The sequence below is a fragment of the Plecotus auritus genome, assembly GCF_963455305.1.
Source record: "Plecotus auritus genome assembly, chromosome: 1".
NCBI lineage: Eukaryota > Metazoa > Chordata > Mammalia > Chiroptera > Vespertilionidae > Plecotus > Plecotus auritus.
The window spans coordinates 88631786-88645495 of record NC_137770.1 but is presented as its reverse complement, the minus strand read 5'-3'; the positions used below and the strand labels follow the sequence as shown (position 1 = coordinate 88645495).

The window sequence follows — 13710 nt, the reverse complement described above, 5'->3', positions numbered from 1 at the left end:
TATAATTCCTATATATTAGCTTTAGAAATTATTGAATAGTTCTCCAAAGTGAATGCAGAAATTCACTTGTGGCAATTATTTATGAGATTTTCAGTTGTTCTATAATCTTACCAACAATTAGTATATCCAGTCTTTTTTATTTTTTATATTAATTACTTAGAGTAGGGGCTGATATAGAGGCATCTTCTTATGGGTTTAATTTGAACTCCCATTTATAATAATGAGGTTCAAAACCTTTTAATATTTTTTTGATCATTTGGATATACTACATTTTAAAGTTACTCTTTACAATTTTTCCTTTTTTTTTCTTTGTTTTACTTTATTATTGATCAGAGCTGGTTTTTTTCTTCTATCCATAAGAAGATTTATATTTAGCAAATATCTTATTCTAGTAATTGGTTTAATGTTGTTTTTATTTTCTGAAAAATTTATTTTGTTGAATGGAAATTTTACATTTTAATGACCAGTTATTCAATCTTTCCTTTTCTTTCTTTATTTTCTATCATCTCAATTTTTTTTTGACTGTTTATAAACATTTGGAATTTTATTTAAAAAAAAAATCACAACCATGAACATTGTTACAGTTAGTTAGAGGCCCTCTTGGTTCCCCACAATGATACTGAGCATGCTCACAAGGGGTTCCCATTAGTCTTAGTTAAACAACCATCTTTAAAAGGAGAGAAAAAAAAAAAACTCGGCACACTACCATTGAACTTGTTTTAATATTTCTTCACAAATGGTGAAAAATACTAAAGTACAGACAAGGAATAATCATAATGTTGTGGCCAACATTATAAATATGGAATTATAAATTTAAAACATTTTCTGGTTTAAAAAATAAATCTGGTAGTCAACGCAGCTTGCGGGGTCTCTGCATCTAGTAGGGCCGGTCTCTGCGTTCCTGACGGTGTTCACCTTTATCCATTTTTCCAGGTCCTCCACGCCCGCCTCTTCTTCCTCCCATCTGTTCCATCAAAGGTCCAGGAGGACCCCCAGGGCCACCTCGTCTTCCTCCACCGAAGCCACCGCGGTCCATGCCCCGGCCGCCACGGAAGCCACCTCTGTCTCCACCACGGCCACCTCTGAACATTCCACCAGGACCACCGCGGTCCATGAGGCCACCTCTTCCTCCCCGCATGCCGCCAGGACCACCTCTACCACGGTCACCGCCCGGGGGCGGAAAGGGTGGCGGGAGGAAGCCTTCAGGCTTCGGGGCCTTACACTGGTTGCATTCTGTTCTCCAGGCGAAATTCTGGTTTCCACACCCCGGATTGGGGCACTGCCAGTCTCCAGCTCGGTGTTGGACGTTTCCTCCTCCGGATGGGTTTCCTCGGGAACCCCGGGGCCCTCTTGGGGGAAAGCCTCCTCTGTCTCCTCCACGGCCTCCCATGCGACCCATGGGTCCCCCAGGACCTCCTGGGCCCCCCGGACCTCCACGGAGGGGCGGCGGCATCCCCCTGCCCTCTCGAGGCGGCATGCCCCCCCGCATGCTGTTCATTGGAGGCTTCTTCCGAGCCAGGGAAACTTTCAGCTTGCTTCCTTGAAAATCTTTCCCATCAAACCAGTCCACGGCCGCCTTGGCAGTCGGCGGGTCTTCATAGGACACTGTGGCATCGCCTTTGGGCTTTCCCGTTTCCTTGTCCAAGTAGATGTGGATCATGGGCTGTCCAGTTCTCTTGTTCATCTTAACAACTCCACACTGCTTAAAGAAGTCTGCCAGATCATCTAGAGTCACATTGTCATTTAAACCTTGCACATAAATGGCACTATTGTCAGAGTCTTCATCTGGATCAACAGGTGAGCCTAGATCAAGATCCGGTCCTTCATCCATGGGTCCACCAGGCTTATTGAAGCCACCTCGCTCTCCAGCGCTGCCCATTCCACCGCGTCCTCCTCCCCGCCCACCTCTGCTCATGCCTCCACGATCAAATCCCCCTCTTCCCCTGCCCCGGTTATCAGGGCCACTCATGCTCCGGTTCTCTCCTGGTCCGGAAAATCCTCCAGACTCCTGCCCATAAACACCCATGCTACTGGGGTGGTCCTGTCGGAATGAACTCTGCTGCCCGTAGCTGCTGCTCTGCTGGCTATATTGACTTGGAGCCTGGCTGTAGGATCCAGTTTTGGGGGGATGGGTAACTAGTGGGAGGCTGCTGCCCATAGCTGCTTTGTTGACCATAGCTACTCTGCTGTCCATAGCTGCTCGGCTGCCCATAGGTGTTCTGCTGAGAGTAACTGCTCTGATCGTAACTAGTCGGCTGTGTAGAGGAATAGCTGGTAGGAGGATAGGATGGTGGTGCCGTGACTGGCTGCATGGGGTAGCTCCCAGGTACCTGGGGATAACTGTAGTTACTCTGTCCATATCCCAGGCTGGGCTGGTTGTAGTCCCCCGTGCTGGATTGAGGTTGACTGGTCTCAGCGGGTTTGTTACCATCCTGTGGTCTTGCAGGTGCAGTGGTTGCCGGCTGTTGCCCATAGGCTGGGTAAGCAGGCTGAGTGCCATACGCAGACTGAGCTGCATAGGAGGCCTGGGTGGTAGTGACCGTAGCAGTGGTGGTATCGTAAGCACCAGTGCCATACCCCTGGACAGGCTGGCTGTAGGCCTGGGGGGCAGCTGGAGTAGTATAACCTGTGGGAGGCTGTCCATAAGAAGTTGCATAGGCTGTCTGCCCATAGGTAGCAGTGGTCTGAGCCTGGGTATAGCTGACATCAGTGGGCTGTCCATAGGTTCCATAACTTTGCTGCCCATATGCCTGCGTGGTCTGTGCATATCCTTGAACGAGAAGGAAGGAGAGAAAATGGCGTCCACGGATTACAGTACCCATCATCTCAATTTTTATTTAGTCTTTCCACATGTGATATTGCCATCACTAAAGTCTAATGAAATGGCCACAACCTTCATTTGCTGTGCCATCATTCTTTTGTATTAATTTATATTTATTATTGAAAGTATTACAGATGTTCCCCTTTCTTCCCCACTGACACTCTTTTAGAGGTAATATCCTTTCTATTTATCAAATAAATATTTATCCCAAGTTCCTGAAGATATTCTATTTTTATTCTAGAAGATTAATTTCTTCAAGTTAATTTTTGAGCATAGTGATAAGTAAGTGTCAAGGTTCATATTTCTATACAGATATATTGTTTACTCAGCATAATGTATTAAAAAATAATCATTTCCACAGTGACCTACTGTAGAATTTTATCATGTCAAGTGATTGTGCATGTATGATTCCTTTTTCATATTTTTTGTTCCTTTTGCCTTTTGTGTATCATTCTGTCAATAACACCCTATTTTAATTATTGTAATTTTATATTAAGTCTTAATTTTTGATAGTATAAGTGCTCCCTCATTTTTTCTTTTTTACAATATGATTTCTGGCTTATGTAAGTCTCCTACATTTTCACCAAAGAAAGAGAAAAGAAAGTAAAAAAAATAAGAAGAAGAAGAAAAGAAGAGACAAAAGAATGAGAGAATTAATCTTCTGAGATTATGGATGGAAAAATAAATTTTTGTGACAAATAGTAATGTATTTAAGGTATACTTAATCTCATCACACAGTACACTGATCTCTTAAAAGCATAGATAATCCTTTTCAACAGATGAATAGATTACTCCCAAGAAAAAATTTATCATTTAACATATAATAAACCAACTTGGATTCATATAGCACTAATTTGAAATTTAAGAAAATTTGGTGTGGTGGCAAACTGAAGATTATTTTCCCTGTATATTAAATTTATCTAATAAATGACAAGAAAAAAACAAAATGAACAAAAGATTGACATGTGAAAGCTTAAATCTCATAATTAGTTTGGCACTAATCTTCTCTTTATGAATTTTCTTTACAATGTCCTTGAAATCTTTCTTCCCCTTGTCTTCTCTTACTGATTTCTGTTTTTTAAAAGCATTGCTTATATAAAACCACTTTGAAAATCCTTATTTTTGGTAATTATTCTCTGTCAATAGGTCCTTTAAAATATTACAACAGGTATGAGGTGTAATAACAGTACAGCTATTGTCTGCAGAGTACATTGCACAAACACCTTATCTTATCTAATAATAGACAAACATGTAAATTGACCGTACCTCCGCTACACCACCAGCCAATCAGGAGTGATATGCAAATTAACTCAACAAAGATGGCAGTTAATTTTTATACACAGGTGCCCAGTGACAGGATGGGACGTTTGTGTCGTTGCCATGGCGACGATGCAGGCATTCTGCCCCACCTCTGGTCTCTCAAGGCTTCTGGGCAGCGTGGGAAGGCAGGGCTGGAGCGGAAAGAGGCAGCTCCAGGGCCTGAGCGGAAAGGGGCTGGGCCAGAGTGGAAAGGCGGTGCCAACAGCCAGGGAAAGGAAAGCCCATTCTAGCACGAATCTTCGTGCATCGGGCTTCTATCCCATATAATAAAAGAGTAATATGCAAATTAACCATCACTCTGCTACATCCACAAGCCATGCCCACCAGCCAATCAGGAGTGAATATGCAAATAAACCCAACCAAGATAGCTACTGCCACAGAGAGCAGGAGGGAGGCTTGGGTTTCCCCGGCAATGGAGGAAGCCAAGCTTTCCGCCTGCCCTTGTCGGCCTAGGCCTCCATTCAAGGCTACAAAGTTTCAATGATAGTAGATAAATAAAGCCCAACAGAAATGGCAGCAGCCACGGAGCTGGAAAGAGCAGGAGGCTAGAGTTGCCCGCGGCGATGGAGGAAGCCAAGCTTTCCGCACACCCTGGCCGGCCCAGGCCTCCGCTTAAGGCTACAAAGTTTCAATTATAGAAGATACATAAATCCAAAAAAAAAATGGCTGCTACCACGGAGCAAGCAGAAGGCTTGGCTCCACTCCAGGCTACAAAGTTTCAATTGTAGGAGATAAATAAACCCCAGATACCAGGGCCTCCGCTTGGGTCGCCAGGGGGCGTGGCCAGCCTGCAAACCACCACAGGCCCCTTGCCCAGGCCGCCCCACACCCCAAGGGAACCCTACCCTGATCCAGGACACCCTTCAGGGCAGACCAGCTGGCCCCCACCCATGCACCAGACCTCTATCCTATCTAATAAAAGAGTAATATGCAGATTAACCATCACTCCAACACACAAGATGGCTGCCCCCATGTGGTCAAAGATCCTGCCCCCATGTGGACACAAGATGGCCACCACAAGATGGCCAGCAGGGGATGGCAGTTGGGAGGGACCAGGCCTGCAAGGGAGGGCAGTTGTGGGTGATCCAGGCCAGCACGGGAGGGCAGTTGGGAGGGACGAGGCCTGCAAGGGAGGGCAGTTGGGGGTGATCAAGCCTTCAGGGGAAGGCAGTTAGGGGTGACCAAGCCGGCAGAGGAGGGAAGTTGGGGGCAACCAGGCCTACAGGGAAAGGCAGTTGGGAGGGACCCAGGCCTGCAGGGGAGAGCAGTTGGGGGGGACCAGGCCTGCAGGGAGGGCAGTTAGGGGCAAACAGGCTGGCAGGGGAGCAGTTAGGCATCAATCATGTTGGAAGGGGAGTGGTTAGGGGGTGATCAGGCTGGCAGGCAGAAGTGGTTAGGGGCAATCAGGAAGGCAGGCAGGCCAGCAGTTGGGAGCCAGCAATCCTGCATTGGAGAGGGTGCAGGCTGGGCTGAGGGACACCCCTCTCCCCCGTGCATGAATTTCATTCACCGGGCCTCTAGTTCTATGTAATAAAAAGCTAATATGCCAATTAGACCAGACAGCAGAATGACCTTCTGGAATGACCAGTAGGTGGGGGCAGGGCCAGTGAGCCTGTACTGCCAGGCCAGCCATGGCGGTCCCAGCGCCACCCCTTCCACAGACACAGCGGGAGAGGCAACAGCATGTTCCTGGTCTTGATGGTGCACCTCTGCTGAGGTGGGATGGGGAAGGACCACAGTGCCTCAACCTCCCATGGCCCCTTCCCCAGCCAGCCTGGCCCTGATCAGCCCTCCCACCAGTGGGCGTGGGGTGGGGCCAGCACTAAGGAGCAGCTAAGGAGCAGGGAGCCCAGCTTCTGATTGAGCGCTCCTCACCATCTTCTCCTCCCCCCCGCACCACACCTCTCCAGCTCAGCCAGAAGCCAGGCTCACAGTTGGTGAGCACAGCAGCAGTGGCGGGAGCCTCTGTCACCTCCATGGCAGGCGGGCGATAAGGAGCAAGGGGTCCTGGACTGTGAGAGCCCCGGACTGTGAGAAGGATGTCTGAGTGCCTGCTTAGGCCTGATCCCTGGGGGGGATCCCAGAGGGGTCCCAGATTGTGAGAGGGTGCAGGCTAGGCTAAGGAACCCCACACCCAGTGCAAGAATTCTGTGCACTGGGCCCCTAGTTTTAAAATAATGACTGATGACAAATTCCTGTTTTTGTTTATAATCTTTGTATGTAGGATCTGATGTGTATGATCTTTGTAGTTCCCTTGACATTTATAGTAGCACCAGCCGATTCTCTCTCTTCATTGATGTTTCTCTCTCTCTCTCTCTTTCTCTTTCTCTCTCTCTCTCTCCCCTATCCTCCTTAAAAATCAATAAAGTATATATTTTTAAAAGTCATTTTGCTACTCAATAAAGCTCTTGTCACACCTCTCTCCTAACCATTCTGATAGAAAATATTTCTTTCCTTTGCTTACCTTCCTTTAATTAGTAATCTTGTTCAAGTTTTAATTTAAAATAAAGGAATGTAGTAGATTGTGTTTTAGATGGTAGAGAATTAAGGGGTGCAATACAACATTTTACTTTTCCCTGATGTGTGATGAAAATGCTAATGTAAGTAAACCAAAAAAAGCAACAAATATATTCATATTTTTAAAAAATTAAATATGAATTGGTGTTGTGATATTTTCCTGAATATATTATCAAAGCAGGGATATAGCCTCAAAATAGAATTACATGAACAGGTAAGAATGTCTACTTTTCTTTGAAGAATTCCTGCAGTTCAACACTTCTCTGTTTATACAATCTTGTGCATTTTCTTTTTTTCAGGTGCAGAGTCTGTGTGTGGTTTAATCAAGATTGCTAATTATTCTGTTCATATGTATACTTACTAATCTTTCTGCCTTTATCTACTAATAACACATTGAGACCAAATTCAGGATATGTATAGACTGTTTTACAATATCCATTGCAGTAACACTTGTGTCCATCTCTACATAGCCAGATAAGAGTGGACTTCTCTTCACGAACACTAGAATTTTCCATATTGAATTCATGCTACCTTACTTCCTTGGTCTCCAAGTTCATAAAGAGTCTTTGGAAACCTTTGTAGCAGAAAGAAAAAAACAAGAAGATTCCATGTATGAGAAAGATTCCAATTGCCATTGTTGATTCTGAGATGTAGGGGCCCAGGTGCAATGACCAGAAAGAAGCTTCTTGTACTAAGGGAAGTCTCTGGCTGACAGCTAGAAAGGAAATATGGACATCAGTCCTGTAACTGCAAAGGACTGAATTTGGCTAACAACCTAGAAGAGTTGTTTTTCCTCAGAGTCTTTATTTTAGATGCAGCTCTGCAGTAACCTTTCAACCTGGTGAGACCATGTCTGATTCCCAAATTACTGAACTGCGATATAATAAATGGGTGTGTGTAAGCCAACAAGTTTGTATAATTTGTATTACATTGATAGGAAAATAACATAGGCAACCTCAGAACAAGGCCTATGGGGAGTTTTACAGTATAGAAATGCCTCATTTTATTGAGTTTTGCTTTATTGTACTTCACGTACTGCGTTTTTTACGTGTTGAAGGTTCGTGGCAATGCCGTGTGGAATAAGCCAATTGGTACCATTTTTCCAACAGCATTTGCTCACTTCAAGTCTGTGTCACATTTTGGTAATTTTCACATTATTTCTTACCTTTGTATTATTACTGTATTTGTTATGGTGATCTGTGATCAGTGGTCTTTGATGTTTCTATTGTAATTGTTTTGTGGTGCCATGAATCATGCTAATTTAAAACAGCGAACTTAGTTGATGAATGTTGTGTGGTACTGACTACTCCACCAAATAGGTATCCCCCTATCTCCCTCCCTCTCCTAAGTTCTCACTATTCTCTATGACACAACAATATTGAAATTAGGTCAGTTAATAACCCTATAATTAGCCTCTAAGTATCCAAGTAAGAGGAAGAGTCACAAATCTCTCCCTTTAAATCAAAAGCTAGAAATGAGTAAGTTTAGTGAGGAAGGGATGTCAAAAGCCAAGTTAGACTAAAATTGGGTCTCTTGCATCAATTAGCCAAGTTGTGAATGCAAAAGAAAACTTCTTGAAAGAAATAAAAGCATAAATGGTAACACATAGCTAATAATACATAAATGATAAAAATACAAAATAGCCTTATTGCTTACATGGAGGAAGTTTTAATGGTCTGAATAGAAAATGAGCCACAAAATTCCCTTAAGCAAAAATCTAATCTAGAGCAAGGCCCCAACTCTCCTCAGTTCCAAGAAGATTACCATCAGACTAGCAATTTAGTAACATTTTTTAGAATCAAGTTGTAAGTACCCATATATATAATAGGTATATTTATTATTAATACTAGCTGCCCAAGCATGAAATTCATGCATGGGTAGGGTCCCTAGTAGCTGCCAGCTGCCAGGCCAGGGTGCTTCCCTTCCCCTGGCTGCCTGCTGCAACCGCTGCTGGCCCCGACCCCTGGTCAAAGTCCTGGTAGAACTCCCAGTCCCGGGGACAATTTGCATATAAGGCTTTTATTATATAGGATTTAGTTTTTTTATAATTTTTATCCTATCTAATAAAAGAGTAATATGCAAATTAGCCATCACTCTGCCACACCCATAAGCCAAGCCCACCAGCCACACCCACCAGCCAATTAGGAGCGAGTATGCAAATTAACCCAACCAAGAGGGCTACGGCCACAGAGAGAGTAGGAGGGAGGCTTGGGTTTTCCCGGCAATGGAGGAAGCCAAGCTTTCCACACACCCTGGCCGGCCCACTCCAGGCTACAAAGTTTCAATTATAGAAGGTAAATAAATCCAAACAGAAATGGCTGCCGCCAAGGAGCGAGCAGAAGGCTTGGCTCCACTCCAGGCTACAAAGTTTCAATAGTAGAAATTAAATAAACCCCAGATACCAGGGTCTCCACTTGGGTCACCAGGGGGTGTGGCCAGCCTGCAAATCACCACAGGCCTCTTGCTCAGGCCGCCCCATGCCCCAAGGGAACCCTCACCCTGATCTGAGACACCCTTCAGGGCAAACCAGCTGGCCCCCATCTGTGCACTAGGCCTCTATTCTATCTAATAAAAGAGTAATATGCAGATTGACCATCACTCCAACACACAATATGGCTGCCCCCATGTAGTCAAAGGTGGCTGCCCCCATGTGGACACAAGATGGCCACCACAAAATGGCCAGCAGGGGAGGGCAGTTGGGAGGGACCAGGCCTGCAAGGGAGGGCAGTTGTGGGTGATCAGGCCAGCAGGGCAGGCCAGTTAGGGGTGACCAAGCCGGCAGAGGAGGGATGTTGGGGGTGACCGGGCCTGCAGGAGAGGGCAGTTAGGGGTGACCAGGCCTGCGGGGAGGGCAGTTAGGGGTGACCAGTCCTGCAGGGGAGGGCAGTTAGGGGCAAGCAGGCTGGCAGGGGAGCAGTTAGGCATCAATCAGGCTGGCAGAAGAGTGGTTATGGGGTGATCAGGCTGGCAGGCAGAAGCGGTTAGGGGCAATCAGGAAGGCAGGCAGGCGAGCAGTTGTGAGCCAGCAGTCCTAGATTGTGAGAGGGATGTCCGACTGACAGTTTAAGACTGATCCCACCAGGATCGGGCCTAAACAGGCAGTCGGACATCCCTCATGGAGTCCCAGATTGGAGATGGTGCAGGCTGGGCTGAGGGACACCCCCCCCCCACCCCACCCCTGTGCACGAATTTCATGCACCGGGCCTCTAGTTGCTATATAATCATGTAAAATAATGACATTTTCACTACTGATACAGAATTTTTATTATCAATAGATTTTTTGATATGTTTTTAAATACAAAGAAAATGGTTTATAAAAGTCTGCATCTGTACAATGTATTCCCATTGTTCAAAACTGACATTTTCTATTTGCCTTGAATCTACCTGAAGCTAGATTGTGTCTTCTTGATCTTGTATGATAACAGAAGCTTAATATATCAAAATGAATTTATGAGGTAAATATATACAGACAGTTCACAGGTTATGTCAGACTCGACAATGTCGTTTTGTGGTTACATCATCATCTCCCATTTATTTATATAAAAATAAAACGTTCAATCATTTCTACATATGTACATATGAGCTTTATGTTTTTTATTATTTATTTACCACAAATAAAGGTCAGGAATTGTTATCTTTCTTTTAAATTTTTTTTACTGTTTCACTTCATTACTGCTATGTATGTGCTCCATGTGAGTGATGTAGGTGCTTATGTAGGTGGGTTCCGACTTATGGTGAAAATCGTGTTAAGTCATGCTGTAGGAACGAATCTACACCTTAACCCGAGGACCTACTGGACTTGAATGATTATAGCAATAGTGATGCTATTCTTTAAAAAATAAATTTGAAAATTTTATTTCTATGTGGTATAAAAACACTCATTGAGGATAAAATTTCCCAAAGTATATGCAGCCAACAGATTTGGCTAAATTATGTTATGGTAACAACCCAATAATCAGCAATCTACAGTAAAGGAGTTTATTTTCTCTCATAGTACATGCATTTGAGGATTCCCTGAAGTTCTGTTCCAGATTCCTCTACATGGAATCCAGGCTAAAAGAACAACCTCAATCATGGCCTCTTAGCAGAGAAAAATGGACATGGGCAATCCATGATGTTTGTTAAAGTTTTTCCTCCAACTATGTCTATATCACATCTGACCACATTCCATTGCACAAAACAAATCATACAGCCAAGCCAAAAGTCAATAGAGCAGGAATATAGGTTCTGCTAGTTACGTAGCACCTGGTAAAAACAAGTCACCTTCTTACAGGCAAGGGAACCAACAGTTGGTTGCATAAGGCACTCTATAACATTTAAGACATGAGAAAGTCTGGTTAAAAATAAAGCCTATGGGTTCTCTCCTCCTCCCAGTAGCACACCTGAGCCTTCCCTTCCCCCTTCCTTCCCCACAGGCATGTATCTCCTAAACTCTAAGGGACTCCAGAAGACTTGCAACCAGGGGGGCAATGGGCAGCTCTTCTGGGCTAACCCCCTGAACCTGTCCCCGAGACCCCTTTTCTCTAACTCTCCAGTGAGATGACAGCAGCCCTGCCTAGGCTCTCCTATTGCTTCTTCTTCTTCTTAAATAGATTTTTATTGATTTCAGAGAGGAAGGGAGAGGACAGAGAGAGAGAAACATCAATGATGAGAGAGAATCATTGATCGGCTGCCTCCTGCACACCCGCTACTGGAGATTAAGCTCACAACCCGGGCATGTGCCCTTGACTGGAATTGAACCTGGGACTCTTCAGTCCACAGGTCAATGCTCTATCCACTGAGCCAAACCAGCTAGGGCTCCTGTTGTTTCTTCTGTCCTAAGCCCTTCCTTTTTCACTGTTCACAGCTTTAATAAAAATAAAAATAATAAAAAATAAAGCCTTTGCTTGAAACTTTGCAAGTTATATTTATTTGCAGATCATGATGTATGTTAATATATTAAATGTACTCACGTTTTTTAGTGTAAAGGTGCATAGATTTCTAGGTTTATTTTTTTAATGGAGTTTTTCACAGTAATTTGCTTTATACATTGTCTTGTGGATGGTGACTTCATCTCATATCACTTACAGAGACCTATTTTTCAGCAAATATTGTGATCTGAAATACTGTACAGGAGAGTACCAGGTTGGGAAAATTCAGCAATCTATGCATTCTCATAAAACATAATATAATACATGCATAGGAAGCCTCTTGGTCATTTGTTGTCTTAGAAACAACCTCCATCACTTCAAAGGAGAGTGGCACATTTATAGAATACTAAAACATATTCTATTTCTCACTTCCTTATATCATCCAATCATAAGTTTTTCTTCATTACTACTTCACACTTTTCTATTATCAAGGAAACAAAAAAAGACATAGTATCTAGGAGAGAGGAAAGAAACTCACAGATTTGCAATAATTGAATTAGTGCTACTACTGGCCTTTTAGAAAGTCATTTACTAGGTGGGAATGTCATTTCTATTATCTGCTGTTACAAAGCCCACGAGATTCATTTACATAGGATCCCTTGACACTATTATTATCCCTTCATCTTGATAGTGGAAATGGTTCCTCGTTACAGAGAGTAATGCAGAGATGAGTATTTACCGCTTCAGTACTGATGGCGTTGGCCTTTGTATATACTATTAAATCATTCCTTAGAATTATATGCCTATTGTTAAGTGAGTATATTTTTGTGCACTTGCTAATAAAGTTTTATCTGCTCTTATTTTCTGTTCCAATTCTAGGAATTTCAAAATAATGGATGTAGCTGAGATTGTACTTTTACAGCAGCAAGCCAGCTGCTGCCACTTAAATACATATTTAATGATTTAGAATGTTATTTGTTATCAGGCATAATAAGAAAGTGAATACAGTTTACCATTCTACACAGTAAGTTGAAAACTCGGTTCATATATTTAAAGTACTCTCTACATAGAAAAGAAATAGAGTTATCCTACATTTACCTTCAGAGGTAATAAAATGCTACTCATTGTGGGCAAGTGGATATTTCCATGGATGCTAAAATATTTTTATGTTTAGCCAATTATTTGTAGAAGACCTGGGATTCTCAAACATTAGTGCATATTCACAAATTCTTTAACATTTATGTCATTTTTCATGCTTTTTCAAAAAATGTGGCTAAAATGCACTCAGGCTTTTCAGGTACATAATACAAGATATTAGGGGGAAGCTACTCACTGTATCAGTAAGGTTTCTGACAAAGCTTTTCTTGACAAAGTTTTAGTTAGGCTTCTCTGAGCCTTCTTCTCAACTAGGCCTTAACCTTGGACTTTGGTATTCTGGCCTAATCTAGTATTAGCAAGATTCCTATTAAATCAGTTCAGCAAAAATCCCACCCCCAGCCCCTTGTCCCACCCTTGATGTCTAATCACCCTGTCTTGTTTTCAGCAGGAATCCTATTAAATCACTTTAGCAAGAAGCCCCTTCTATCCTTGATGTCTCTTCTTAGTAATTTTCCATACACTGACCCCTATTTATGGTTATAATTAGCTAATTATTAATAATAGGAAAGGAGCAAAGAGAAGACCAGACATTAGAAGCATGTTCCCTGAAAAACATTGGGGGAAGAGATTGGGCATAGGGAAAATAAACACATGCCCAGCAATCGGGATCACACAGAAGATACTTTCCTGGTAATCACACCTGGGACAGAGCTGGTTGGCCAAAATGGGCATGGCCACTGCAAGCCTGAGAAGATCTGGGATACATAGCACCCTGGGAAAAGAAGGTTAGGGGTTCATTACACTGGACTCTGGGCTTGTAGGGCTCTTTCACCCCTGCTTCCCTGCATTTGCCCACATGGCCCACAGTCATTGGACCCCACACATAACGGGCTAGCGGACTATAACTAGCCTGATGCTGAACTGGACCCAGCTCCAACATGGAAAGGAAACTGTGCACGCTGGCTTCGCTTCTAGCCCTGCTGAAGCCCCAGCTATGCTTCTACAACTAGCCTAAGGCAAATGGGACTTTAGAAACCCAGGATGTAATTCCATGAAAATAAAGCTTTCTACCATATCTCATCCTCCTGTAAGGGCCTCCAGAAA

The 13710-nt window shown here is 43.5% G+C and overlaps 1 protein-coding gene across 1 annotated transcript; it reads right to left on the bottom strand.

The window, feature by feature from the left end:
- Nucleotides 1–703: 703 nt before the first annotated feature.
- Nucleotides 704–2457, bottom strand: LOC308250962 (RNA-binding protein EWS-like). Its single transcript, XM_080673945.1, is given in 2 exon segments — nucleotides 704–2119; nucleotides 2121–2457. Coding segments are annotated over 2 exon segments (1434 nt in total). The 5' UTR covers nucleotides 2313–2457; the 3' UTR covers nucleotides 704–877.
- Between the last annotated feature and the right edge of the window lie 11253 nt (nucleotides 2458–13710).